This window comes from Anopheles gambiae, chromosome 2 (genome assembly GCF_943734735.2).
Source record: "Anopheles gambiae chromosome 2, idAnoGambNW_F1_1, whole genome shotgun sequence".
Lineage (NCBI taxonomy): Eukaryota > Metazoa > Arthropoda > Insecta > Diptera > Culicidae > Anopheles > Anopheles gambiae.
In genome coordinates, this window is record NC_064601.1 from 8,336,390 (window position 1) to 8,364,255 (window position 27,866).

Here is a 27,866-nt window from a genome sequence, read left to right on the forward strand (position 1 = left end):
TGCCCGCCACCGACCGGCCGTATGTTGACGGTCAAATCACGCGTCCTGTTGGCGCACTGTTATTATTTATTTAGCTTCCCAAAACCAGACCAGACCTTGGGAAAACACGAAGCGTATGCGAAACGGTAGTAAATGATCGGATCCAGCTCTACGCGGCCTAAGGGAAACATGATCTGTTTTTCTAGCTCGATTAATTACCAAGAAAACGAACACACACAAGCACCGCCCGCTCGCACTGTGACGGATCGTTTGCCACCTCGTTCCAGATCGGGTCGGCCTGTTTGGCAATCGCTTACCGGTTTGCTGGGAAAATGTGAATCAATTTTCCGAATTATGTTTACCTTTTGATCAGCAACCGACCACCGATCGTTTCTTCCATTTACACTCTCGTTTGCATCGCGTCACGAAATTCGATGTAATGGTATGTGTGTATGTGTGTCTCTGTACCACAAGGTGGCCGTGTTTGCCGGCAAATAACCCACACTCGCAGCACACATCACTGTCACTTTCAATCAATCCCACAACAACCTCGTTTCCGTCGGTGGTGGCGTAGGAGCGTACAGAGCCGTGTCAAAGCATGGAAAATTCAACTACACCAAACAACCGGGTATAATAAATCCGTGGCTGCTAAAAATAGCCCTACCGCGTACCGAGACACCGCGTCCCGAATCCCTGACCAACAGGCGAACCATGACTTGAACCGTTTTTCAAACGCTGCACGCGCTTACAATAAGAAAACCCCTTACACGTTTTGCCTCGTTTTGCTATTTCTCGCATCCCGAAACGGAAAACAATGCGCACAGCACACGCACAACTGCACTTGCACACTGCTTGGCTCATTGTGCCGCGATGGGAGGCAGCCAACCCGGCAGATGCGGTGGCTGATGCCGGGGCCAGCTGCCGGACCGGGGGGTGCCGTGTTCGCACTGGTGTAGCTGCCGCACTGTACTGAACGATCCGTGCCGTGGTCGAAGTCGTCTCGCCGGTCACAAGTGCCGGATGGTTGTGCAGGTTCCTAGCAAAGGTTCGGCAGGATCTACCCACCACTCACCAGCGCATCTGCACACACACCGACACACACACCCACACACGGAGGGTTTTGTGTGCTGTAAGGCGAGAGTGCCTTTGCCGAACGCCCACCGCTCCCGATGCGAAATGATGCTGTGTGTTGTAAGGCGCGGAATTTTGCCAGCCAACTCCCGACACCAAGGACTTACTACTCACGTACAGCTCGAAAACGGGGTACTCACCACCAATACCACCCACACCAAGGAATCCCTGCCCAACACCACCGTAAGGATGGCGCGGGGTCCGGCAATACCGCCTGTCAACTTATGAGGTGTTGTGGAAGATTTCGTTTTGATTTTACAACATTTGTTTTTTATTTAATTTCCATTCAAAATTAGCTTTATATTAAAAATTAATTTAATTTTATCTTTTGATTGGCGCAAGTATTGATTTTTAACACTATTAACACTACCTTAGAAGCTGGGAATAAGAAGAATAAAAGAATAACGTAATAAAATTGTTTGCAAAAAATAAACTATTTTGTCTAATTCACTGAAAGGGATAGAACATTGCTATGTACAAGGGTACAAAGGTAAAAAGGAATAAAAGTGTTTTTTATCGAGAAGGCGTCTTAAATGTCTAATCATTTCAATTCCTCGGATCTTCAAATTTCCTAGAAAACACGGTTCAAACTTTTAACAATACCCTGCGGATATACCGACCATGTCATGTCTAACAAGTGGACGGGTCAAATGCCCCCCAAAATCCCGAAAGAAAATTCAGGCTAAAAATGACAACTTGTTTCATTATTCTGCTCTCTTAATTGATTATGCTGTGCTGTGATTCTCATCTTGAAGCAATAATAATTTTCCCATTATTCATCCTATTAATCCCGGTGACCATGACGCATTCCTGGGAAAATTTTATGAATGAACTATTGTCGATACTTTTAATTGCTCCATACATTTTTAGCGCAACTATTACAAACACTTTATCAAGCAGCTACAAACAAACAAATGGTGACAAATGGCCACACAATAGTGTAGCTATGTTTCACCACCCCGTTGACAGATGGAACACCACGGTTGCCTTCAAACGTTTGCACCGGAACTCAGCGAAGGCCAAATGTTTTCCTGGTAAAACCGAACCCTTCCCCCACCAGGACGCAAATCGCCCTGACCAGAGGATTCTCCCCCAACCCTTCCTTTCGCATCCTTTCTGCGCGAACAGATAAACATCACAAGCCACCCGTTTTTTTTAACTTCCACGCTCCACGCAACCCTTTGCTCCACACTCACACACACACACGCCAACGTTCAGTGTGCAAGGGAAAAAGGATGCAATTTTCCACTACACATTTTCTCCGAACACAAACCATACACACACACGCTCATAGACGCCCGTACGTACGAGTCCAACACCTAGCAACCTACAGACTTGCACACACACAGAGACACACCAGCGATACTAGAATTTGCACTCGCGCAGCTGCCGTATACACACACACGCGTACGGGGAACGGTGGTGGTGTGTTGGGAATGAGGATTGCTTCACAGGATATTTTAACGCCTGCTTCATAGGAACGGTCCAAAGGAGGCGGTGGTGCTGGTCAGAACTATGCGAAATGTCCTCTCAAGCTTGGGGGGGGGGGGGGGAATGGAAATTTTCTTTTCTCAAAGAACAAGCAATGAAAGCATCATTACATTTGATTTACATTTCTCCCCCCTTTTACTTCATCCTCTCACTCTTTCTCTCTCTCACACACACACACACACACGATTTCGGTCCGCTTTCGCACCCTCGATGTCGTATCAATGGGTGGGTGGGGCGTCTTTTTTCGCCTGCTCTGTTACTGCTGCACTAGGTCAACAGTAAGGGGGGAAAGCCTTCTTTTTCGCATACCGCACACGTTACCAAAGAACAAAACAAAAAAAAACGTTTCCACTCAAATTGGCCTTCACCTGTTCACAAGTAAAAATTGTCGCTGGCTTTGTTTTGGCTTTCGGTGTGGCCTCGGTGTGAGATGGTGCGGTTAGTGTGTAGCACACGGTACGCTGTTGTAGACACTCCCGTAAAGCCCACGGTTACTTCACGACTACACATCACACACACACACACACACAGCCAACTCACAGCGAGTTTCGTTTACCTTTTTCACTTCGGTTTTCGCAGCCACACAAAAAAAACGGGAAAGCTAGTGGCGCCCACTTTGCAGCGGGGCAGAGGCGGAACGGGAAAACGGCCCGTTTTTCACACGACTTTTATTCAGCGTCACAACTTTCCAGCAGCTTTGTTTGATTTGGGAAGAAAAACCGCTGAGGAAAACACGATAGTGAAAGGTGCCCGCAAGAAGCGACCCGAAAGACAGGCAGCAAACCTTCACACACGCAGCGCTAAGATCCACCTAGAACACAACACACAATCCGATGCGACGGTGAGCGCGTATATCCTTGTGCGGGAGCGCACCGTATTTTTTCCGGGGAAAATCACGCACACCGTACGCAAGCGGTTTCCCCCGCGAGCGAGAAAGAGAGAGAGAGAGAGAGAGCGCGCCAGGCAATTCACTAATACAGTAACGAGCGTGTTTTACAAACACATCGTAGTATCCTCTGCTCTCTGCTTGGGATGGGGGGGACTCATTTTCCGCGCTGGGAACAATTTTCCCCTGCATGTGTAGGAATGCACACAGGCACACACACACACACACATACACGGCACATATAGAGAACGCTTTTCCGTGAGTTCCTTCGACCGACAGCCAGACAGTTTTGACGTTCGACCGCGCGCAGTCCAGCTTCAATGGGTTTGACACATTCGCTTTCCACGCTACTGTACCGTTGGCCCCGCAGCCCGTTTGCTGATGTTGGAGCTGTTTCTATTGTTTCGCTCTGTCTCGCTCTCTGTCTGTTCCCCTTTCAGCACGCTTGGTTGCAATCAGTGCAAAGCAAAAAGGTAGGAATTACAGCGTTAGGGTCGCAGTACGCTTACAGGGTTACTCATACACAATTAGCAATTTTGTCACGGAGCAAGTGCATTGCGTTAATCAAACATTAAAGCAGCAATTAAATTGCACCCAGCATTCCGTTCCCCTTTACCTGCTCCAGAACGCAACTGCAAAGGCTTTCCCCTGTAGAGTTTCCATTTAAAAACACCTCGTAAAGCTGATTACTACGACGGTCTTCTAATTGCACATTCTGGCTCGCAAAAAAACCCTTCCCCCAGCTACTTGGATGGCTGGCCAATCGGAATACAATTTCCCCGTACCCCCCCGGTTCGCACACGGCCGCCAGCCTATTACATCCAACAGCGGGATCTTGTGACATCACACACAGCTGACGCACCACCACCCCACTTGCGCCGTTCCCGTCGCGATAGTCAATAAGACAGTTGCTTCGTATCCATTAGCCCCCATGACCCCAAACGTCTCTACAACGACAACGGTCGGTGTCCACCGTGCGCCCTCGCACCCGGTGTGTCGTCTTGTTTACACGGGCGACATCCGCAAAACCGAGCTTTTCTTGCCATGCAGCTGGTTTGGCAGTGTCACGAAACGAACGTAATCGGTTCTACTATCATCCGAGCAAAAGCACACACAAAAAAAACACACCCGATTCCAGCACAGACACCGAACCACACCCGTCAAACACGCTCGCACACACTTTACCAATGGCTTACTTTAGCGGCACACGATGAGAACACGATAGAATAGCGCGGTGGACAATTGTACTGAAGACGGCAGGCAGCAGCAGCAGCAGCAGAAGCAGAACCGACACTGTTTTTCTTACCCGCAATGTTTACGAACTGGAGAAATCCGGGTGGAGCGCGAGAGCTTCAACCCAACTGTCAAAATGATAAGCTCGCCCCAAGCAGGCCGCTTGCACGCACACACTCGCAGCTGCTCCAGCCCTTGCTGAGCGTGTAGCCCATCTCGCTTTATCTTGCTCTTTCTTTCTCTTTCTTTCTCCCTTCGCTCGTTTTGGTTTCTTTCACCGCAAGTGTGTTAGCCTTTTTGAATTTTGAATTAAAAAAATCGCATTTTTATCTTACACATACTTTATCACTTACGATTTTATTTAGAACACGGTAGGAAAATTAAGAAATTAAGAACTGTAGTAAATGCAGAGCTAGCGTGGGAAAGAATGTATGCCTCTACTTCTTCGCTGCATCGCCCACGAACGGGTCTTTCCGGGCATTCATGAGCGTGAGGGACGATTCCGCTATCTTGATCAGCGTTTCCGCCAGCTTGTGCTTGGGGAAGACGCTGTACAGCTTGCGCGTTTCCGAGCTGAGCACATCAGCCAGCAGCAGATTTTCGCTGTACCGCTCGGTCAGCGTGTGGAGCTGGTGCAGCAGCAGCACGATTTCCGGTATGCACAGCTTGCGCAGGTTCTCCATCTGTACCGCCCGGTGCAGCCAGTCCTCGTCATCGTCCGGCGGCGGTTTCGTCGTGTCCGTATCGACCAGCCAGCCAGCCTCCGGGAAGAGCAGCACATTGTACAGCAGGTCGCGCGTCACGTTGGTCAGCTCGGCGACACGCAGCTCCCAGTTGCTCAGCTCCTTCCGGTACGTTGCCTCCCGGTGCTCCGAGGTGACGCGCTCGGTAAAGTTCGACAGCTTGACTGCGGGCGGTGGCTTCGGCTTGCCGTTGTAAAACAGCTGACACCAGTCGTTGTAGCCCTGGATCGCGGCCAGGTACGTCTGGTAGCAGAGGTACTCGCGTATCGACACCTCCTCCCGGCACGGGATATCATCCTTCGAGCCGTAGTGCGTGAATATCAGCTCCATCGTGTCGGCCGGTATGACGGCGAACGTTTTGCGGGCCGCCTCGATGCTGCGCCGGGCCAGGAAGTAGCGGATCAGTGTGTTCGACTGCCACAGCAGCTCGCCGCGCTGGTCCGGATAGAAGGTGAGCCACTCGAGCGAGGAAATCTTCTGCTCGTCCAGCTCGGTCAACCTGCCCGAAGCGATCGGTGTCAGTTCGTCCTCGGTGGCTTCCAGCGCACGGTACCACTCCACGGTGTACACGGTAATGGTCGGCACGTCCAGCCCGAAGTTGTACGCCTGCTCCAGGGCCTGCTTGCGCTGCTGGCTGTCGCTGATCGTCTGAAGGAACTGCGAGTACAGCAGCAGCTGCATGGCCGGTGGCAGGGCGGCCGTGTAGAACGCGACCATGTGCGCGGAACCGAGCGTGCTCAGGTACTCCACGTACCGCTTGACCACCCGATCGCCTATGTCCTCCTGGAAGGTTTTGCCAATCTGTCGCAAAAACATGACGAAATGCGTGAGGAAGCGTAGCATCTGCGGTATCAGCACCACCTCCGTGCCCTCCAGCCAACCGTCCACGGTGCGCATCAGCTCGGGAATGTCATCCAGCATAATGTACTTCTGGATCACCTTGTCCACATCCTTGGCGGCCAGACTGATGCGCGCGTTCTTGTGCGCCTCCAGTGCGTCGAAGATTTGCTCCAGCGACATCTTGCCGTTCCAGTACCGGTCCGGCATGGGCAGATAGCTCTTGACGCAGTGCGACCGTATCTCGCTCTCCACGCGTATGTCTATCTGCGCCTTCAGGTACGCCCACAGCATATCGTTCCACGAGTGCTCGGACAGCACCTCCACCATCGAGTCCAGATGCCCGCACAGCGATCCTATCGTGGCCTTCGTGTACGGATCCAGCATGCGGCTTTCCGCCATCTGCCACGCGAACTTTTTCCACAGATCGCGCCTCGGATTGCCCTCGATCGGCTCGCGGGCCAGTGACACGTTCTCGCGGTCGTAGTTCGGATCGTGATGCAGCCGCCATCCCTCGAGCAGGGCCGCCTTCCACGCCTGCCCGTAGTTTTCGCACTTGATCTGTGCCTCCTTCAACCGGCCCTGGCGAATGGCGCGAAACACCTGCTTGGCCAGCTGCGTCTGATCCTCCATGTCCAGATCGTGCAGGGGCAGCTTCTCGCGGATCGGTGCGTCCGGATCGAGCCCCTTCACCAGTGCCCGGCCACTGCCGAACGCCGTCTGGCCTACCTCTAGCAGCTGGTGGAGCGTGTTTTCCCACGCCACCGTCCGGTTCATGTAGTGGCCCAGCTCGGTCTGTTGCTGCCGCAGCGCCATCTGCTCCAGCCAGTCCACAATGATCTGGTACTCGCGCAGATTCGCATTGCCACCGTACAGATGGGAGATGATGGTCTGCTCACTGTTCACCAGCGGCAAATCGTCCATCTCGCTGTCCTGCTTCTGCGTTATCAACCGATCGCGGTACAGGCAGATCATCAGCCGCCACGTATCCCGTTCCGCGTTCAGCCACATCTCTTCCGCGTGCAGCCGGCGCTCCCGACCAGTAGGTAGCAGCTGCTTGGACGCATTGTTCAGCTGTACCAGCGTGTCGTCCAACGATTTCACCAGCTCCTCGGTCGCCTCGAACACGTCCGAGGCGTTGCTGTAGCGTTGCAGCACCTGCAGGAACTCTTCGCACAACTGCTTGCTCGCTTCCCGGACGTTTGCATTCGTGTAGCTTACCGTGCTGCCAGCGACCAAGCTAAGCTGACTGCCGGACAGTCCGCCTCCGGCCGGTTCCAGTTCGCCCACCGTTCGATACAGGCCCACATCCTGCACGGAATCCAGCATCATACTTTCGCCCAGCCCGGACGCTCCCAGCTGTCGCTGCTCCTCGCGGGCCTGCTGCTGCAAGTAGCGCACCGAATCCTTCGACCGCAGCAATCCGCTGGGCGATTGGACAGTGGATTCGTCCAACAGCTGCAATGTGCGCTCGAGCTTGTTCATCTTGATGATGTGACACCAGCGCCAAAATCCGCAATCGTTTTCCTTTATCGCATTCAATTCCTTCGCCTTGCCGCAACAACACCGAGCACCATAACCTAAAACACAGTCGAGCCATTAAAATCACATCGTTTCGCTGCACTTCCACTCGTGTTATATCTTTACTTACAGGGAAACTTCTCACGTAGAACGAGTAAAGTGTCTTTTATTTCAAACTATTACAAAAATAAGCCTAAATGGCTTAATTTAGTGCGGCCAATGCAAACGAAACCGGGAGATCGCCAAGCTAGCGCGCAAACCAATTGTCAACAAATCAAAACGAGCATCTGTTTGACAGTTCTGCATGCTGGTCGCGGCCCATTCAACATTTTTGGAACAACAGATATTTTGAACAAAAAAAAAAACAAACCGATGCTAAAATATACAAAATTGCTGTTAAGCTTATACAAAAATTGTCATAATTATATTTAACTTACTTACTTTTATCGAAAAACGCAACAATAACGCAAAAGGCCTATTGTTATAAATCATGATACATTTTTCACCGGGCTACACCGGCTACAAAACGTCAAACATTCTCCGCTTTGTTTACATCAACATTCTGCCATTAGCAAATCTTCCCCTGTGTGTGTCCGTTCCCCGGAATTTGTTCAATATCTTTAGTTACACAGTAAAATAACACTTTTCTGCTTCACAGTGGCATTGGCCACCATCCCTAGCTTCAGCACCATGGACAACCCTCTCTTCGGCACCGCTCATATGCTCTACGAGGTTGATAGTACGTGCAGCATCCGAACGAACCACCTTGCCACCCGTACAGTGGAGCACCGACGATACGAGGGTTCTTAATCACGCTTCTTCCCTTTTACAATTCGAAGAAAAACTCATGGTACTGCTGCACGACGGGCGCACGCTGATCGGTTATCTGCGAAGCGTGGACCAGTTCGCCAATCTGGTGCTACACCGGACGATCGAGCGGATACACGTCGGCAACGAGTATGGTGACATCCAGCGTGGCGTGGTCATCATCCGGGGCGAGAACGTTGTGCTGCTGGGCGAGATAGTAAGCATGCATTTGTTGTAGGTTCGGTGCAGTCATTGTAGTTTGTTGTAATGCGCGAACCTCTCTTCCTCAGGATCGCGAGAAGGAAAGCACCCTGCCGCTGAGGGAAATCTCCGTCGACGACATACTGGACGCGCAGCGACGGGAACAGGAGGCCCGGCAGGAGAAGCACCGGCTGGTCGCGAAAGCGCTGAAGGAGCGAGGGCTGAACATGAATTCCGAGATGGCTCAGGACGAGTTTTAGTGATGTGCTGCCCCCGAAACCGTTCTAAACGAGAATGACTGCCGGTACGATGATAACACAACAACCCTATGTGAAGCACCTTTTTTTACTTTTTAAATATCATCTAAAGCTACAATTTACGACCAACGGTGTTCGTTTTTTTAAATTAGTTTTTTTTTTATTTCGTGATTATAGTATGATTTAAACGTACATTCCTTATCACTACAAAACGAAAATACTCAAAAGTAGTTGATACAATTCTTTTCAATTTGTGCTGTATCAATCCGTCTATACTGAAGAAGTATGGGATGTCGCTGGGGAGGTCTGAGTATCATACGTAGAATTCATGATATGCTAGAGATAACTAAAGGCACCTAACACATTACGCCTTGCTACTATTTCATTAATTGTAATGGGTAAATCAAGAAGAGCATCACGTTGCCCTTCCATTGTCTCACTTACTCTCACCTCAACGTAATTATGAGAGAAAAGTGTTTAAATTTTGATTTACTGTTACTCGCTGCGGGTCTACAAGTGGTCATGTTTGTGGTTCCGTAGAGCATAGAGGAAATCTAATTTCCTCTCTTACAGTGCCGTTTCATCCAGCTCGGAACTGTTCAGTTCAGGAAATCGTTGATTTGGCACTGCTGTTACCGCTGTCGCCGGTGAAGCATTTGTTGCCGGTTCCTTGTCCTTTGGTTCATTACCATTCAAGCAGTACAGCAAGCTTTCGCTCATTTTCGACTCACTAAGCCGGTCCAAAATTTCTCCCGACGACGATTCGACGAAATCATCCGGCAGGCTGGCGAACGATAGGTCGGCCGGACTTTCGGCCGGCATCACACCGCGACTGAGCAGGTAATGTCTGCAAAAAAAGGGGAAGCAGAATGTTATGGAACCGGATCCGGAAAGCAGCATTGCGAGCAGAATCATCGTAATTACTAATACCCTTACCGAAAGGGACTCGCCAGAGCGCGCGACTCATGGGTTCGTTCCGCGGCACCACCAACAACAACACCACCACCATCACCATCACCATGAACAACCATGCAACCGGAGGCTATGTTACCTTTAGAAGGAAAATGGTTCGATATCGGTGGAAGCCCCACGTCATTACCGATCGGTGGTAGACCCGTGTCGTTGATGAGCTGCTTCAGGCCACGATCGTAACGCGTGTGGGATGATGATGGTGTGCCGTCGCTAGCTCCATGCAGCAAGCTGCCGACTGGTACCGCCGGTTCGAGATCCACTTCTTCGTCCTCCTCTTTCAGGCTGGAAAAACTGGCACAGGTGGTGGAGAGCTGTTGCTGGTCGTTTGCATTCAACACCGACAGTAGCATGACCGGCTTGCGGGACCGTGGGGTCATGATCGATTCCTGGGAAGAAGGGATTAGTGTGAGCAATTAAAAGGATTCGTTACGGGGGAATGGGCAACATCATTTTGCCAATCGAGAAGCTCGCCAATTGGTGAATAAAATACAATAAAAAATCAATAAATAATTCTTATGCAAAAGTAGTTAAAGATAGAGAAAGGTAAGCTTCAAGCCAAGTTAAATAAAACCACCACCAATAAATACAAGAAGCGCACATTAATAAGCATACAGGTAAGCGTGTAAGTGTGGCGGATTATGTTGAATTTTAGTTTGAACAAGATCGAAAACAAACCATACACCGCGGCGTACTTATATAAACGTCCGGAACAATACCAGGCCGGAAGGAGGAATACACACCTGCATCGCTTTGGGCATCCGTTGGGTGCTTTTCGTTATTGGAGACATTGAGTTGCGCCCGCTAATGAGGGCGGCCGGGCCGGGCGTGCTGGTCAGATAGTTCGCTGCCGCCCAATTCGTCCCGTGCACCGAGCCAGGCAATTCGTTTGAATTGTCATCGTTCGCCACGTTCGCCACGCTGGTGGTCGCGAACGTGGTGCTGGGCACGATGGAAGATCGGAGCGTAGGAAGAAAGACACTGTCCGCCAAACTACTCTCACGTGCGGTGGTGCTCAGTTTTTTAGCGTCTCTCGACCGAACCAACGGTTCCACCGGTCGGCTGTTGTTCTTTTTGCTTGCCTTGCTAGCATCGTTGCCGAACGGAAAGCGCAAATTGCCCATCGAAACGCCCTTGATGAGCTTGTTCTTGAAGAAGTTTATGTTCATGCGTTGCTTGGTGGAACTTCCCGCTGCGGTACCACCACCACCACCTCCTCCACCTCCGCCGCCCGGTGTGGTCGGTTGACTTTTGCCGTCCATTTGCGTGGCCCCTAGACCGCCGCGCAGCAACCGGCCAGGCATCTCGCTATCGCGGTTCGCGGTGAGATGCTTATTGTCCAGGTTTATTACACGCCGCTGGTGCTGGTATCCGATAGCGCTAAGGTTCGGTTCGGAGCGATAGCGAGAGCGTGCGTTTCCGAGCCCGGCTGAACCGTACCGCTCCTCCTCGGTATCGCTCAGTATCCGTTCACAGTCCTCAAACACATCCTCCTCGTCGCCTTCGTCCTCCTCCTCCTCCTCCTCCGCCACTGCCTCGTCGTTCGCCAGCAGTTCATCGTTCGAAAACTCGTCCACGGGCTCGCTGCCACTGTCACCGATATCGTCATCCTCCTGCTCTACAAAGTCCTCATCGTCCTCGGGAGGAGGAGGTTCGTTGTCCTCCAGCACATCACAACCGGCCACCGTCTCGGCACCGAAGCGCACCACCAGTCCCGGTTTGGACCGTCCCGTTTGCTCCCGATCCGGACGTTCCTCAACCCTGCTTCGTTTGCGCTCCGAGGAGGAATTAAAATCTGCCCCTCCGCTGGTACTACGCTGTCCTTCTTCCGCTCCTATCTCTCCGGATGATCGCCGTTTCAGTGCTTCCGGCTTTGACACGTCATGATGGGTTGAGGAGGTAGAGCTCGAGGTGCTGCTGGCACTTTCCGAACTGATCGTGCGTGTCAGCGAACCGGCCGCCTTTGCGTTTCCCGTGCCCGATGACGACGACATCGAGGACAGGGAGGACGACGAGGACGAGACGGAGGAGCAACGCTTTATGCAGAGCGGCGAGCCAACGCTCGACGGCGAATCGGACGCCGACACTGGGCTCTGAAACAGAACGCGCTGTCTTGGGCCACTGCCATAACCTGTTCCGTTTGGAGTCTAGGTAAGGGTTGGTGGTTAGAGTGACATTCCGTTAGTAAGATCGGTTAATGGATATTAATAGATGGCTAGAAGTGGTGATGAATTTTGCACGGACGGTTGCAGTTAGCCAAACGAAAGAAAAGGGCAAAACACGGAAACTAACACGGCTTTCAAACCAAAAAAACCGTTACGTTTACTTACCTGGAAAGTAGTTGGCGTTTGACTGCCACTGATCGTGCCTCGTTTCGGTGTTCTCGACATGAGCGATTTGTGAAAGATATGGCGCTTGATCGAATCGCTAATCGAGCGTGGATACTTCAGCCCTCCACCGCTGGCCAGCCCGGCACTACCCGTGCCGGAACCATTCTTTTCCCTGAGCAACACCTGCAGTGGCGTGCCATACCCATTCTGGCGGTTAAACTTGCTCACCAGCTTCTTCTTCTTGGACGACTCGGGTAAGCTCTGGATGTGCGCATACAGCTGCGCCAGTGCCGTGTCGGTCGAGTTCATCTCCAACGCTTCGGCCGTCTTTTCCCGATCGACAAACGTGTACACGGTGTTGGCCACCGAGTCCGAGGTGGTCGATTCGTTCAGGATGTGCTCCGGGGACATGGTTTTGCGGCGCCGTTGATCCACAAAGTACGCCCGTATGTCGGTGGCCAGCTTCGGTGGGATGTGAAACAACCGGGGACCGGTTTTGATCATGAAACCCACTATGCCCGACATGTGCTGGGCCGTCGTGTGCAGCGCTTCGGGCGATTGCTTGCGCGGGCAGATCAGGTGCGGCGTGAACAGGGTGGCCAAATTTACGGCCGACATCTTGTTGGTCGCCTCGTGCTGAATCGTACGATGCAGCAGCTCGATAATGTGGCGCAGCAGAATGTTGTTTTCTTCCGGCAGCAGGAGCAACAGCAGCTGAAGCGCATTCAGCAGCCGATCCTCGTTCCGTGCCGGTTGAGCCGCTTCCTTCGAGTGGTACAGATCGGCCACCTGGCAGTAGGCCGGGTAGTACAGCTCGGTCAGCAGTGGTTCGGGCAGGTCGGCCAGGAAGCTTTTCAGCACACTGGCACAATCGTGTGCCGTATAGCCGGCCTCATCGAGCGGCAACACATTGCCTTGCAGCAGCAAACTTTTCAGCTCATTCTGACGCGCCAGTGAACCCGTTTTGCGGAATATCCCTTCCTGGGAGATGTCTAAAAGTGGCCCAATCAATGAAATCGTGTGATCAATATTCAAGAACGCCTTCAAATGGGGCCGCACAACTACTCACTTTCTTCCTGCTCCAGGAATGCGATCAGCTGCTTCAGATCTTCAATGTTGGCCTTCGTAAGCGCCGCCTTGGCCGTTTCCGGCGAAGTCGCTTTGGCTGACGTGCAGCCTTTCGCTTTCTTGTGAAATCCTTTCCACTTCTTCAGCTTCTGCTTATCTAGTTCGGCTGGATCGTTTCTGTGATTGGTAACGAGCATTAGCATAAGGACAACACAGCACATCGCTCTCTCCCTCCCTCTTCTTTTCCCTCTTCACCCGCCTACTCACTCCGTATCGGTGTGAAGATCCAGTTCGAACGACAGGTGCATCCGAACCAACGTAACGAACTGTTCCGGATGTTCATTCTGCAGCCTGCTGGCAATGTCTTGATCCAATCGTACCTTGGTGGACTCCTCCACTTCCGTCATCGTACAAAAACGCGCAGGGATTAAAGTTTGTACCACTTCCCTTTTCCCCCCTCTATGTACAACCACTCCGGAGATGTCGCACGGAAAAGTCCCTCCTTCTGTAGGCGTAGGCTTCACTTCTCACCGCAGGGACTCTGCGGCATAGCAAATGTAGCACGAACGAACATCGGAAAACCAGCAACCATTTCTTGCTGGTTGTATGTTCAGCGTGCCCAACAATGAACCGAACGAACGAAACAAACAATGCGAAATACGGGGCAGCTGAACGAACGGCTGTAGAAAGGGCAAACCGGCCGAGAACGAAAAAGTGCGGTTTATTTTGTACCCGTTGACAAACAGTTTGATTTCGAACCGTCAGTCAACTGTGAAAAGGCCGTTGCACCAACGGACGCTGTGCGGTCATCGCCATTGATGCTGGTTGAAAATTTCTGAGAAGAATATTGCCTTTATTTAGCATTAATTTTGTTATAAACATTTGCTTACATTTTTAAATTTAAAAAATGCATCAACTAATAACTTCTGGAACAGCAAATCAACAGAGGAATTTCGTACAGAAAATTCAAAATTGCACTAGAACGATGGCCTGGATGACAATTCAAAACCAGAATCCCAGAAGTCCTCTACTGTAAATAAGTTTTTAATTTAAATTTTTGTGCTATGTAAATCTACGGAGTTGGATAAATTTAAGCAGATAATTTTCTCCATAAAATTTGCATTTTTGTATGAATATCCTGAACGATATTCTACTTAGTTTATCGATTATTTTAATTTACTCCAATTATGTATTTGATGAACGAGTTCCACTGTCCATTATTTGTCAACACTCGACTAACTGTCAACGAGAAAAACAAATTCCTCCTCGTATCGAATTGTGCGAATCACTTGGGGGAAAACGTAAACTTATGTTTTTCACAATTGTTATTATTATAAACCTTGTTGTGCAAAGTTAATTCTACTAGCGGACCCTTCTCTGGGCTGCCCTCAAATCGCAAGCTATCGCGTACGACGCCCGAACCCTTGGCTGTTGCCAACGACCTACTTGAACGCAGTGAACCATGCGATAACTGGACCACAAGGAACACCGTACATTCCCACCCGCTCCACCATGACCGGGTACGATTCGCTCGGTGGCAATGGAGGCGGTCCATCCAGTACCGGCGGTACCGTATGCCACTGGCTCAAGCACATGAAGCTGTACCGGGTGGTGCTGATTGTGGTGTTTTGTCTGCTGTCGCTGCCCTTCGTCTTTTACAACCTGCTCGTGCACGAGGAATCGAACGTCCAGCACAGCGACATCCACCGGACGCGCTCGCAGCTGTTCACGTTTGAGGATGTGAGCCCCCTGAAGGCGGCCGATCTGAAGCTGCGCATCGACGAGATGCTGCGCATGAAGGGGACGGTTTCGCTGGAGCTGCGTGATCTTGAATCGCGCCGCCAGAAGCTACAGTCGGACATCGGGCTGTACAATCAGAAGATCGATGAGCTCAAGCAAGAGCTGGCCCGCCAGCAGACGGAGCTGGATCGGTTGAAGATATCCGTCGAGCAAGCGCAGGTAGCCCAGCGCGAAGCCGTTCTGCGCAACACACCGGAGCTGGCCCTTCCGAGGGCACTCTTTTCCGACACGCTGCCGGCGCAGATGCGCCCGATCGATGCCGCCCACAGCCGGTCGTGTAAAATGAGCACCTGCTTCGATCACTCGCGCTGCAGTCTAACGTCCGGCTTTCCGGTGTACCTGTACGACCCCGATACGACGTCGGTCGTTAGCGCAGGGTACGATATCGATGGGTTCCTGAAGACCACGATCAAGCAAACGCTCGGCTACAATGCGCACCTCACAACGGATCCGAAAAAGGCGTGCGTATTTCTCGTACTCGTCGGGGAGGCACTGTCCGAGCATGAGGTGCAAAAGAGCAACCGCTACGTTGCACCGCAGGGAGCAGCGGATGGGTCGGGCGCGCCCAATCTTTCCAGTTTGAACGTCACCCGCCTACGGCTCCTGCCGTACTGGGGAGGCGATGGGCGGAACCATGTGCTGTTGAACTTTGCCCGCCGCGAAGTTGGCCCGGGGGCGGGTAATATGCTGCAGGGCCAGGCGATGGATACGGGCCGGGCCATGCTGGTGCAGTCGAGCTTCGAGGAAAGCCAGTTCCGCGTCGGCTTCGATCTGATTGCACCGCCCATCCTGGGCCCACCGGGCGGGGACGTGTGGCAGGAGTGCGCTCCGATGCTGCCAGCCCGCCGGAAGTATCTGCTCAGCTTCCAGGGCGAGCTGTTGGGCCAGAACGGTTCGATGGTTGGGCCGCGCGGGACGGACGACACCGAGAGCGACACGGTGGACGAGTTTATCATCGAGCATCTGAAGGAGATGTCTTCGGGCAGGACGCAGGACTACTTCATGCTGCAGTTTGAGTGTGTCCCGGCGACGGAACAACGCGCACCGTCGGGATTGCGTGACTGGTCGCTCTGTGGTACGGACAATTCGCGCAAATCGGTGCTGAAAGAATCGACCTTTGCGCTGCTGCTAGCACCGGGTGGAGGAAGTACGAGTTCCACGTTGCTGCAGGCACGGCTGTACGAGGCACTGCGAGCTGGAGCGATTCCGCTGGTACTGGGCGGCGATCAGGTGCAGCTTCCGTACGCTGAAACGATCGACTGGCGACGGGTGGTCATTTCCCTGCCCAAGGCCCGTATAACCGAGCTACACTTTCTGCTGCGTGCCATCCCCGATGCCGATTTGCTGACGATGCGCCGCCAGGGTCGGTTGGTGTGGGAGCGCTACCTTAGCTCGGTTCAGTCCACGGTTGATACGATCGTGGCCAGCCTGCGCAGTCGGCTCGGAATTCCCCCGAAACCGATACCGTCAGTGATTGCGCACAGCGTGTTCAATTCATCGTTCGTCCCGCTCAAATCCGACCCCGTCATCGATACCGAGCCGGAGGAATCGCTCGGTCCGATCGAACCACCGTACCCGAGTCCGGCGTTCCGCAGGAACTACACCGCCACCCTGGTGCAGTCGCGCGAAATGTGGAACGATTGGGCCGACCCGTTCGCACTGTACCCGCAGCTTCCCTTCGATCCGGTGCTGCCGTCCGACGCGAAGTTCATCGGCTCCCACATGGGCTTCCGGCCGATCGGGAAAGGTGCGGGCGGCACGGGCAAAGAGTTCGGCGAATCGCTCGGCGGCAACTATCCCCGCGAACAGTTCACCATCGTCATACTGACGTACGAGCGGGAGCAGGTGCTGATGGATTCGCTGAGCCGCCTGTACGGACTGCCCTACCTGCACAAGGTGATTGTCGTGTGGAACTCCCCGAAACCGCCACTGGAGGATCTACGCTGGCCGGACATTGGCGTGCCGGTGCACGTCGTTCGCGCACCGCGCAACTCGCTCAACAATCGCTTCCTACCGTTCGATGCGATCGAAACCGAGGCGGTCCTGTCGGTCGATGACGATGCGCACCTGCGCCACGACGAGATTCTGTTCGGGTTTCGCGTGTGGCGGGAGCACCGCGACCGGGTGGTTGGCTTCCCGGGCCGGTTCCATGCGTGGGACGTGAACTCGCTCGACTCGTGGAACTACAACTCGAACTACAGCTGCGAGCTGAGCATGGTGCTGACCGGGGCCGCCTTTATCCACAAGTACTACACGTACCTGTACACGTACACGCTGCCCCAGGCGATCCGGGACAAGGTGGACGAGTACATGAACTGCGAGGACATTGCGATGAACTTTCTGGTGTCGCACGTCACGCGCAAACCCCCGGTGAAGGTTACCTCCCGCTGGACGTTCCGGTGCCCCGGCTGCCCGGTGTCGCTCAGCGAGGACGATACCCACTTCCAGGAGCGGCACAAGTGCATCAACTTCTTTACGAAGGTAAGGTGCATTGTTTTTATTTATTGGCCTATCAGGAGTAGAAATCATAGAACGCTCTTTCCGGACTTGGCGACCATCGCGAGGTGGACGGGGTACAGTTGTTTAAAAGCTTTGCATACCATTTGCTATCATTAGCCGGACACTGGTCAATAGAAGAGCCTTCTTGAGGCTGCATAGTGTCCTTCCCATTCACTTCCGGAGTATGATGGTCGTCAACGTCAACGATCAGTTTTGGTTGATTCCTTTCAACAGCAGCAGTGTCTCCGACGGCTTCCTGCTCAATTTGCTTGGATGTCGCATTGTCCTCGGAGACAGTGTTCTTCTCCTTCTTCGGATATATCTGGTTGGAGTTGCGATCAAACACGCCCACCAATACGAGATCGTCATCTTCATTAGGGAACTTTTTATGTTTTTTGGTGTGTTTAGTTCGTTTGCTTTTCAAATCCTTTTGCCTCTTGTATGGTTTACGTTTGTTTTGGTGCTTCATCCTGTACCGCTCTGTCTACGTTAAAATGGCATCCGCTTACTTCAATGCTTGCTTCGATTTAGATAGTGTGCGAAAGTGTGCGCACACTGCTCGCTTCGGCCTGCATTGATTGGTTCCCCACTGCTCAAACCCTTCTCACGCGTGCTCTTCTCTTTTTCTCTTCAGGTGTTTGGGTACACGCCCTTACTTAACACCCAGTACCGGGCCGATTCGATCCTGTTCAAAACGCGAATACCACACGACAAACAGAAATGCTTTAAATTTATCTAATTGCCCGCTATTGAAATCACCGTTTGTTCCGTCCGTTGGTGGTAGGCGTAAGCAAAGCACGACCAAACCGGACGACCGCCTGCACCTGGGAGCTGAGCTGAGATGGAACTTTCCTACAACACGAAACCGACACAGTTACTGCTAGCAAATATCAATAGTCACCGTATATGCACTAAATGTAGAAGTACGCGATCACGTGATCGTGGTCCAAATGGGGATGCCATAAGGAGGATGTTTAGCTTGTGTGTTGCAACCAGGCAAGGTGGAGAAAAGGACAACGGTACAGTAGTTGCTGCACAGCAAGCATCATTTCCACTACCAATGAACACACCCTGCTCGTTGGAGTAGCTCGTAAGCGTGTATTAGCAATAGAGATTAGGTTAGGCGAACAAAATGGCATGTTTTAAACGAAGCAATCGTCCGGTTGGATTCTTTTTTTCCAAACTAGTACTACGACTGAGATAGAATGCGCGAATGAGAACGACAAGCGCCATTCGCTAGATTGGTGTAACATATTTCATAATCAGCTAGATTCTAATGATGGCAACAGTAGCAGCACCGCCGTAAGCATACCAGTTAATGCAAAAGCAACATTTGTGTATCGTAAAGCAACACTGCACGTGACATTGATAGTTAATGGGTTGTAAATTAAATTGCGTTGCGCGCGAGGGGAAGCGTCAACACGGGAGTTTGAATTGCGTTAAGTCCCGTTTAGTTGGACGTTCTGTGCACTTTCCCAGTTGTTTTAGCGGTTAAAGTGTTTTACTGGCGCGTCCTAGTCCGACGGGAGGATGTTTTAGGTTTTTAGGGACTTTAGTGCAGCTTTAAAAGGTAGAACGATTATTAGGTTTTATCTCGCCGCGTGTACACTCGTCTGAGATTGTAATCTTTGTAATCGGCACGGAAAAAAAGACTAATATAAAATTGACACGTATACTGTAAGACACATCGTGTAAGATGCATTTTCTTTTCTGATGCATGATTTTCTTGAGAAACGTATTGCAGCATGAGGTAAGTAAAAGGCTCCCATTTAAAAAAAAAAAGAAAACGGAAAGTCGGTTAGCTTTCTCATCGTTTTCATTCGAGCAGTAGTGCTCATCTCACTGACACGGACAGTGGGAAAGGTGGGAAAATATTTGGTGAAAAGTGTGATGCATAGATGCTTCTTTGCCAATTTCTATTTAATAATACATTTGTGAACATCTGATGAAAAATAGGGAATTAACGTACTTTGCATACCTTACAGGGTTTTCCAAGTCAATTTTGAATATCAACTACATTTTTCATTGCTTGCAAGATGTTTTCCAACAGCTGTTAAATGTTGTAATTGCAGCACAATAAAATTTCAATTCTTCCGCATGATTTTCAACACCTTACAAAGAACTGTCAAACTCAGTCCAGCTAGTGATGCGTTGAGTGTCTTGCAAAATAGCTGGAAAATATTTGTGATGCAAATACAACATTTTACAGCTGTTGAAAAACATCTTGCAAGCAATGAAATATATTGTTGATATTCGAAATTGACTTCCTAAACCCTGTATCACTTCTTCCACATAATTTTCAACACGTTTCAAGCTGGACTGAGCTCGACAGTTCTTTGTGATGTGTTGAACATCATATGGAAGAATTGAAATGTTATTGTGATGCAAATACACCACGTGACTGCTGTTGAAAAACATCTTGCAAGCTGTGAACAACGCTGTTCACATATTAGAGTGTCTTGGAAATCCCTGTATGGTTTTTTTTGCACACATTAGGCATTTTCAGTAGCAAATTATATGAATTTTACGATTCGTAAGAGATTTCTTTGTTTTACTATTAATTTTCACAAGTTATACAGTCTGAACTCACCGGTTGAACTTCGATTCCCTGCCAACTATTAAATATGTGGTTTTTAGTTGGCACGTTTTACCATACAAAAAAATTATCAAATTTTTCTCGGCATGCCCATAAGATTTTTGTGAATTTTTCAAAAACCGGTTTTTCTCAAACGTATGCTTTTCAATTGAACTGTCAGTCAACTAGAGTCAACTCGAGCGTTCAATTAAAAAGCGTCCAACTGTTGAATTCTGACTGTATACTGTTTGCTACATCAGTTACCACTCAGAACAGTATTATTGAACGTTTGCCACATGTTTTTCAACAACGCAACTGTTAAACGTATATGACAGTGGTTGAAAAACACGTTGTGAGTGTTGAATAATGCTGTTAACATTGGGAACTGATCACTATCATATTGTTAACAGTAATATCATATTATTTTTATCCTCATATTATCGCTTCGTTTCCATTTCTTTCACTGCAAACCTTAAAACACACCACCTTCTATGAAACTGTCCATTTCGAAACTTTCAACTGCTGCTGGTAGTGCTGCTCATCGCTCATACCCCCTCACACATAAGAGCAGATTTGCCCTCCACGATGAGATTTGGCAATTGAAGAGAGCTGAACGAGAGAGAGCGCCGCGTGATTGTATTTGATAGGAGCGGCAAGGCTCGCACACACAAAAGAAGTCTGGAAATTTGTGCGGCTCTCTCTCTCTCGCTCTCTCACCCGTTCTCTCTCTCTCGTCTTGGTGGTGAAAATTTTTTCGGGTGAAACCAATTTGGGGCGATCCAGCCATCAGTAGCGACCAGCTTACAGGCCAAATCGCTTTCCTCCTCGAGCTTCTCGGGGTGTGCGTGCACCACACACGGGCACACAGGCGGATTTTCCACTACGCTCGTCGCAGCCGTCACAAATCCCGGACCCCGTTACGGGCGGAATCGGAAACGGAAGGCGAAACCCGTTTGCCAAGCGGGTTTGGCCCTTTTTTGGGAGGCTCCAGTGTTTCAGCGCTCCAGTGTTCCTTGCGTTCTGGTACCTTGTGCAACTGTTCCAAATTCATCAATTGTGCGGGTGTGCGTGTGTGTGTATGTGTTTTTTTTCAATTGTGTTGCTTTCTAATCTCTTCCACTCCCTGTAATCTTCTGCAAGGGAGAGGGGGTACACACACACACACGCGAAACAATGACTCCCACAATCCCTCCGCGTGTGCTTAATTGTGTGTGTGTGTGCGTATGTGTGCCTGCTCGGTATGATAACCTAGAGTGAGATCGGTGACTGCGGGGAGAGGCAGGAGGTCGATCATAGTGACAGTGGGGGGAGAGGAGCTGTTTGGACTGGCCATAGATATCTGTTTTCACCCGAACCACAGTGTGTGTGTGTGTGTTTAAAATAAATGTGAAAAATCCTCCCCCGGACGCAGTGAAGAAAAAACGGAATTGGGGGGTGGGAGGGGGGGGGGGGAAGAAAAACGTTGGGGACAGGAAAAGGGCAGTATGTGATGTGGTGTTTCCTGGTTGTTCTGGAATTTGGAGCAATTTTGCAAACTCACATCCACACACACACACAAAGAGAGCCTACACGCACACACACACACTCACGTACACGCACACAGATCCTGCAGGGAACTGCAGCTTACTGCTTACCCGGGAGAGAGGAAGGTTAGCTTGGAGGAAGGAGGTTAAGGCAAAAAGTGATAAGTGAAGTGAAAATTTGAAAAACCCTTCTGCTGCAATCCCTAAACCCATCCCTCCCCACCCCGCCTCCCCCACCACCAAGTGGTGGGCTGAAGTGACCCAGTGCATAAGCCAACTTGCACACCCCGAAAAGCCACCCCGCCCCCTTCCCCACATCCCTGGCCCCTGGTGTGCCAGAGAGGAGGTGTCCAACAGATTGCTCTTGGCTGCCTGCCTGCCTGCCTGCCTCCCTCCCTGCCCATGCTTGCCCAAGGCGGGGGGAAAAACGCTTCATTTGCAGCACCGTCCGACCGTCCTGTCTTCGCTTGGGACAGAAAAATCTAGCTCACCTTCACAAATTCGTGCTGAGCGGTGCTGCAGTAACCCGCACCTGGGTGCCTCCATAACGAATCCTGCCCAGAAGCGCCCCCAGCGGGAGAAGGGAGGGTTTTTCGTGGATGAGAAGAAAACAAAAAACCAACCAAGAAATGGAAAGAAAACATACGGTCTAAACTGGTGGAAAATATTGTGTGAACAGAAAAAAAACTCTCAATATGTGTGTGCGTGCGTGTGTGTGTGTGTGTGTGTGTGGAAGGATATCAGCAGTGGAAGCAGCTTTTCCTTCCACAAACGCTCCCTGCCATTTCCTCCTTTCTTTTTTCGTTTTTCTTCTGCTTTTCATCCCCTGCTCGCGCTATCTGTTTAGTGGATTGTGTGTGCGCGCGCGTTCCTGTCACTGTGTGTGAGAGCGAGAGCGAGAGAGAGCGCGGAGCAAAACTTTCATCTCTCTATCCCAGTGTGTGTGTGTGTGTGTGTGTGTGTGTGTGTGTGTGTGTGTGTGAATTTTCTTTTCCATTGTTGCAATTCCCTCTGCTACACGCTCATCATCCCTGTGTGTCCTGTGGTGAAGGAGCAGCGTGTGTGTGCGCGCGCGAGAGAGCGAACGACAAACCCGCACTGCTGCTCTCCCGGAGCTCTCCCGGCCGCCCATAGCCCGCCAATAGATAGCTGGCAGCTGGTGGTGGTGGTGGTGGTAGTATCGCACACTCGCAGGATACTCGCCATCTATCCCTCGGCATGCAACACGGGGCGGGCTGGGTGAGAGGGAGTGTACGATGCAATGCCGAGATAGCTCGTATGTCCTTTCTCTGTTGCTGCCTGGCAGCTCCTTGTTTGAACACGACGATCTATGCGCGTGTGTGTGTGTGTGTGTTTTAAATGAAGAAAAATCACTTAGGGATGGAATTAGTGTCACGTTAGTGTCCGGTCCTGTGCCACCATCCTGCAACATCCACGTTGGCCGTCGAAAACGTAGCAAACGATAGTGATGGTGGTTGCCTTCGGGATAAAAATACAGAAGTGTTGCCTGGACGAAGGAAGTGTTGCCTAGCGAGCAAAGCCATATGATAGATAGAGTGGTGTGTTGAAAATCGCTCATAATGGGGTGTAATAGGGTAGAGCAGGTTAATAGTTGACAAGGTGAGTATAGATTAACCACCACTCACCACTCTGGCATGAGGACGCTCCACACCATTCAGACTCGTTCGTCCGGTCTGCCCGTTTGTTGTTCGCAAGCGCCTGCCAGACTGCAACCATATTGTACCATCGCACCGTTATAGAGAGGCAGAGAGAGATCGAACAAATTCAATCATATTCCGTGTATCGTAGCATACCAGCACCGGAGCCACCTGTCTGTGCGATGGCGCAAGCCACCACGCATAGGAGTTATCAAAACCGTCGGCTTGCTGCCAATGTTTATACCTGTATCGGAGATCGATAGCACCTCTTCATAGGGTCGCCGGGCTTTGCCCTGTAGAATGTGGGACAATAAATTGGGGGTTTTGTGTGTTGTTACGTACGTGAATGTGAAAACCTATGCATCATGTGACATGCTAGTCCCCATCTAGAATGTATAAGCTTGATTTTTTATTGTACGTGTACAGTTGCCGAAGCAGCAGGCCGTTTGGCTTGACGGCGGAGTTGGCGAACGGCATTGCCAATGTCAAAAAACAAACAAAACCAAACCCAACTGCCCGATACGCAGATGGGTTGTGCTTTAAGTTGCATGATTTTATCGCCCCCCCCCCCCCCCTTTCGTTGCATTGATGTGGGTTAAGAGGAAGTTTAAAGATCGATCTAAGGCGCTCGTAGTGTGTGTGTGTGTGTGTGTGTGTGTGTGTGTGTTTGTGTGTATCGACATAAAAAGGCGTCAATGTATGATCCTTCGAATCGAATTTGTTTCTAATCTTGCTGGCAAGCAAACAAAGAATTAAAAAAGATAAAAAAGAGCCATTTTAACATCCACAAAAGGGACAAAAAGCAGGAGAGAGTGCTTAGGAGGAGAAGGTAGTTAGTTCCATCCAACAGTGTAACGACCGTTTTACCAAAACTATTCATTAACCCATTTTAATTGTATTGAAAACATGAAAACTTTCCCAACAATTCTGGACTTTTGACCTATATTCCACACTGTCTCTCGACATTCGAACGCAGTGACTCCCCAGCCACTCCACCTCCCCCTTTACACTTCGCAATGACGTACGCGTACGCTTCCCCCCGCAGCATTGACGGTGTTGGTGACCCCAAACGACCGTTTGGCAGCGTTATCTTCATTGTCAAGCTGGTAGGGAGCAGGGAGCGAAACGCATACGCCAAACCACTTTCCAAACATGGTAAAAACGACACCCTCTCTTGCCCTCTCTTTCGTACCATTTTCTCATGCAAACCCTCCAAACAATCGTCCTCAGCTACGCGAAAGAATTAAAAAAAAAAAAAATGGTCCACATCCACTGTGGCACTACACCTAAGCTCCTAGACGCTAGCCTTCAACCTTTCCCCATCACTTTGGGGCTGGATGGTCGGCACTCTTGCTGTAGCTCTGCGGCCTGCAGCCTATTATCACAGAGCGCCGCCGCACCGTTTCAGCCCGCACCGTACAGCCTGCCAGTCCATGGCATGGCCGGCCAACGCCGGGTGCAGGGGGGGAGGCGGAACGCAGCGGTTAACTACACACGCGCACAACAAACACCCGACCCCGACCGAAAGGGCGGCCGGGGTGTTCCCGCCACCCACGCGGCGGACGACGCCGCCGCCGTGACGTTCGCAGGAACGCTCGTGAAGCAATTATTATGCCCTACGCCTACAGCTACCAGCTCACTGTCCTCACTGCTCTGGCTGCCGCAGTTGCAGCAGCGGAGGAGCTGGGGCGGATGCGAAGCGACGAAGTTGAATGCTTAAAGTTGCCACCAATACTAGCGTTACCACTATCTCACACACACAAACACATATATGGGGAGGGGGCTGTTGATCGTAAATCGCCCGTGTTACTGTGAAGCGCTATTTCCCACCCCAAACACACACACACACACACACCGGGACCACACGGACAGTATGGCAGACACGAGGCCCTGTTTGCTTTGCTTACGAAATCGGATGAAAACTGATTTCCCGCAGCAACAACAGCAACAACAGAGACACAAATATCCATCATCTAGTTGCTTCGCCTTAGTATTAGTATTAGCCTGTTATCAGTCGTTACCGCTCACGCAACGCAGGAAGTGAGCGATAACAAACGGAACGGAAGGACTTGATGGAGTGTGGTGTGGTGCAGAAGCAGACCAAAGTGTTGGACCACTGGGAGTGTTTGCAAATCATACACATTTACATTCCAACCGAACTACAACGAAGCTAATCAGTGCTTTGATTTGTGCATTCTCATGCACAAAAGGTGGGCTCTGTAGGAACGGACCCAACACAGCCGTAGTAGACGCTGGTGGTGGTGGGTGAAAGCGGTGAAAGCTTTTCACCACTTCTCACTGGCGTGTGAGACGTACGGCCGTACGGATGATGGTGTGAGCCAGCGTGAATCAGTTGGTCTTTGACAACGAACAGACAGTGTGTGTGTGTATACTTCTTGCAAGCGATTAACAGCTCATCTCCCGACTCCGACCCAGGACGGTGTATTATAAAGTGCATTACGGGATTGGCACTTTGCGTTCAGTTCAGTGTGATGGAAGTGTTTCTTTGATGAAAACTACTCGTGAGTTTACTGTTGTGTTGCTAATAGTTTAAAAGTGGTTAGTTGCGATAAGGTTGTTAACTAACTGTACGTTTAGAATTGTCTCTTTGTGCCGTCCCTTTGTATCGTTCGTACCAATGTGTGATGTTAGGGAGACTGACGCATTTCTTCCTCCATATGTTTGATTGATCTGACCTCCGATTGTACCTTTTCAGTTTGGGAGTGTTGAGCAGATTATTTCCTTTTCATACTATCAAAATGCCTTTATCCTTTTTTGTGCCCAATCAAGCAATATCTAACCCTTTGCGTTCTTACGTCTACGTCTACACAGGCAAATGCATCCGTAGTAGCATCGACGTAGGTGTGATTCAGCAGTGAAACGCATTTTTCGCAACAAAAAAGTGTACGTGAAATACAGACTCCAGTTTCTCCATATCGCCATTCTGTGTGTGTCGCCAAACAAAGGAGCGCCAGCTGGTGCAGTTTCCTTCTGCGATGGTAGTGTTGGTGCTGTGTGTGAACGTGCTGCGCTGTGCTAATCGGTGTGTGAAGTGAGTGAATCCCGTATCCCCACCCGTACTCTGCCCCATGGCGAGATGGCTGACGACGACGAGTGCGTGCTGACTGATCGAATCATTGATTGCAACTGCTGCTGCTGCTGCAACCGTCGCCGCCGTCGTTATTGCATCGACTAATCGGTCTGTTAATGAGATGGAAATTGTAAAAATCCATCGATCACCCATTCCCTTGTAGTGCATCATATAGTGGGAGTGTAGAAAAGTGCACTAATGCATCCAAACACACATATGCTAGGGTCCGAAATTCGCAGGAATATCAAAAATGAGTAGAAACGATGGAGTAAAACATTAGATTGAACGGTCGAAGTGCAAGTTCAAGGTACAATGCGTTTAGTGCATTTGTGGTACAACGAAAGTGGTCGATACTATGTAAAGCTCAAGGGCTAAGTATCATGCACGAGCGGTCAGCATTGGGCGACAAAGAGAAGTGTGATTTCGCAAGGAAAAAATGGAAACCATATCAAAGCTTTATCCTCCGTAAGGCGTCAAAGTGCAGCGAACAGTAGTGAAGGTAAGCAGAGTTGGGTTTCTGTGCAGAGGGCTATATTAGTGTAGTGTGTTTAACCATTACCTGCTGTGTAGCTAGCAGCATTGTTCACTAACAAAATACCACGTGAAATTGAGGAACAAAAAGTCCTAAAAATTAAAACAAATTTTAGAAAGCTGTAGCATGTTTAGTAATACAAAGTAAAGCAAGTGCAATGTTTGTTCCGACTGATAGTGAGTCGCACCATCTCATCTCACTTTTAATCGACGTGAGTGTTTATGTGTGGCATGAGCGCTTGCAAAGCTCACTGAAATATTTCACCGAAAATGCAAGTGGCACTCACCGATTAGTTGCTTTCTATCCGCCCCGCACCATAGTTGAGTGCTGGCTGCTCAGCCGAGCTTGTAGTGTGCTCTTTCACGCTCTTTCACATTTTTCACAGTTCATCGGAGCATGCGCCGATAATGAAAATTGACTTTCCATTTGCGGCCAACAAAAAAAAAAAACTAAGCGAAACCACTTCAACAGCCAAACGAACAGGGGGAAAGTAGGCGTCGGGTGCGGGAGGCTTTGAAAAAGAGAAATAGAATCAAAAAGAGAGCGAGAGTGGGAGAAAGGTGGGTGAGAGCGATGCGGGGAGAAAGCTGACAGTGCACTAAATGATGGGAAAGCTAGCAAGGGTTTTCGGTCGGCGTGTTGTTATCTTTTTTTTTTTCGTCTTCTCTATTGTTATTTATCGTTGTATGACACTCACGAATAAAACCGTGAGTGTAGAGAGCCTCTGAGCGTTGA

At 50.4% G+C, this 27,866-nt stretch overlaps 6 protein-coding genes across 46 annotated transcripts in view; 3 read left to right on the forward strand and 3 right to left on the reverse strand.

Moving 5' to 3' along the window:
- Window positions 1–4,852, reverse strand: part of LOC4577273 (peripheral plasma membrane protein CASK) — a 197,169-nt gene extending 192,317 nt beyond the window's left edge. For 6 of the 28 annotated variants that reach the window (XM_061643802.1, XM_061643801.1, XM_061643786.1 and 3 more), the window contains exon 1: window positions 4,684–4,837. The gene's annotated coding sequence lies outside the window, so the exon portion shown is untranslated. The other 22 variants (XM_061643800.1, XM_061643791.1, XM_061643783.1 and 19 more) reach the window with 12 other exon arrangements.
- Window positions 4,853–5,043: 191 nt separating this feature from the next.
- Window positions 5,044–8,112, reverse strand: LOC4577275 (nuclear pore complex protein Nup107). Its single transcript, XM_001238473.4, has 2 exons — window positions 7,952–8,112; window positions 5,044–7,880 (listed from the first exon to the last, which is right to left on the reverse strand). Exon 2 carries the CDS (start codon window positions 7,783–7,785, stop codon window positions 5,158–5,160), a length of 2,628 nt encoding a protein of 875 aa, XP_001238474.3. The 5' UTR covers window positions 7,786–7,880; window positions 7,952–8,112; the 3' UTR covers window positions 5,044–5,157.
- Window positions 8,113–8,354: 242 nt separating this feature from the next.
- On the forward strand, window positions 8,355–9,208 carry LOC1281490 (U6 snRNA-associated Sm-like protein LSm1). Its single transcript, XM_321407.4, has 3 exons — window positions 8,355–8,560; window positions 8,661–8,845; window positions 8,919–9,208. Exons 1-3 carry the CDS (start codon window positions 8,512–8,514, stop codon window positions 9,087–9,089), a joined length of 405 nt encoding a protein of 134 aa, XP_321407.3. The 5' UTR covers window positions 8,355–8,511; the 3' UTR covers window positions 9,090–9,208.
- Window positions 9,209–9,224: 16 nt separating this feature from the next.
- Window positions 9,225–14,216, reverse strand: LOC1281489 (nuclear pore complex protein DDB_G0274915). 2 transcript variants are annotated; one of them, XM_061643772.1, is made up of 6 exons: window positions 13,721–14,216; window positions 13,455–13,630; window positions 12,386–13,377; window positions 10,799–12,202; window positions 10,138–10,444; window positions 9,225–9,933 (listed from the first exon to the last, which is right to left on the reverse strand). In XM_061643772.1, the coding sequence occupies exons 1-6, from the start codon at window positions 13,858–13,860 to the stop codon at window positions 9,908–9,910; spliced, it is 3,045 nt and encodes a 1,014-aa protein (XP_061499756.1). In that variant the 5' UTR covers window positions 13,861–14,216; the 3' UTR covers window positions 9,225–9,907. The 2 variants fall into 2 exon arrangements, with proteins under 2 accessions (XP_061499756.1, XP_003435903.1); XM_003435855.2 differs by having other exon boundaries at window positions 10,023–10,444; window positions 13,721–14,215.
- Window positions 14,217–14,296: 80 nt separating this feature from the next.
- LOC1281488 (exostosin-3) lies at window positions 14,297–19,433 on the forward strand. The gene is made up of 2 exons (XM_321405.6): window positions 14,297–17,734; window positions 18,387–19,433. Exons 1-2 carry the CDS (start codon window positions 14,966–14,968, stop codon window positions 18,489–18,491), a joined length of 2,874 nt encoding a protein of 957 aa, XP_321405.4. The 5' UTR covers window positions 14,297–14,965; the 3' UTR covers window positions 18,492–19,433.
- Window positions 19,434–21,009: 1,576 nt separating this feature from the next.
- LOC1281485 (regulating synaptic membrane exocytosis protein 2) overlaps window positions 21,010–27,866 on the forward strand; it is a 52,746-nt gene continuing 45,889 nt past the window's right edge. For 2 of the 13 annotated variants that reach the window (XM_061643768.1, XM_061643771.1), the window contains exons 1-2: window positions 21,012–21,350; window positions 26,341–27,098. The gene's annotated coding sequence lies outside the window, so the exon portion shown is untranslated. Of the gene's footprint in view, window positions 21,404–21,474; window positions 21,566–23,156; window positions 23,471–25,543; window positions 26,031–26,340; window positions 27,099–27,866 lie in introns of those variants that run through there. The other 11 variants (XM_061643767.1, XM_061643765.1, XM_061643769.1 and 8 more) reach the window with 10 other exon arrangements.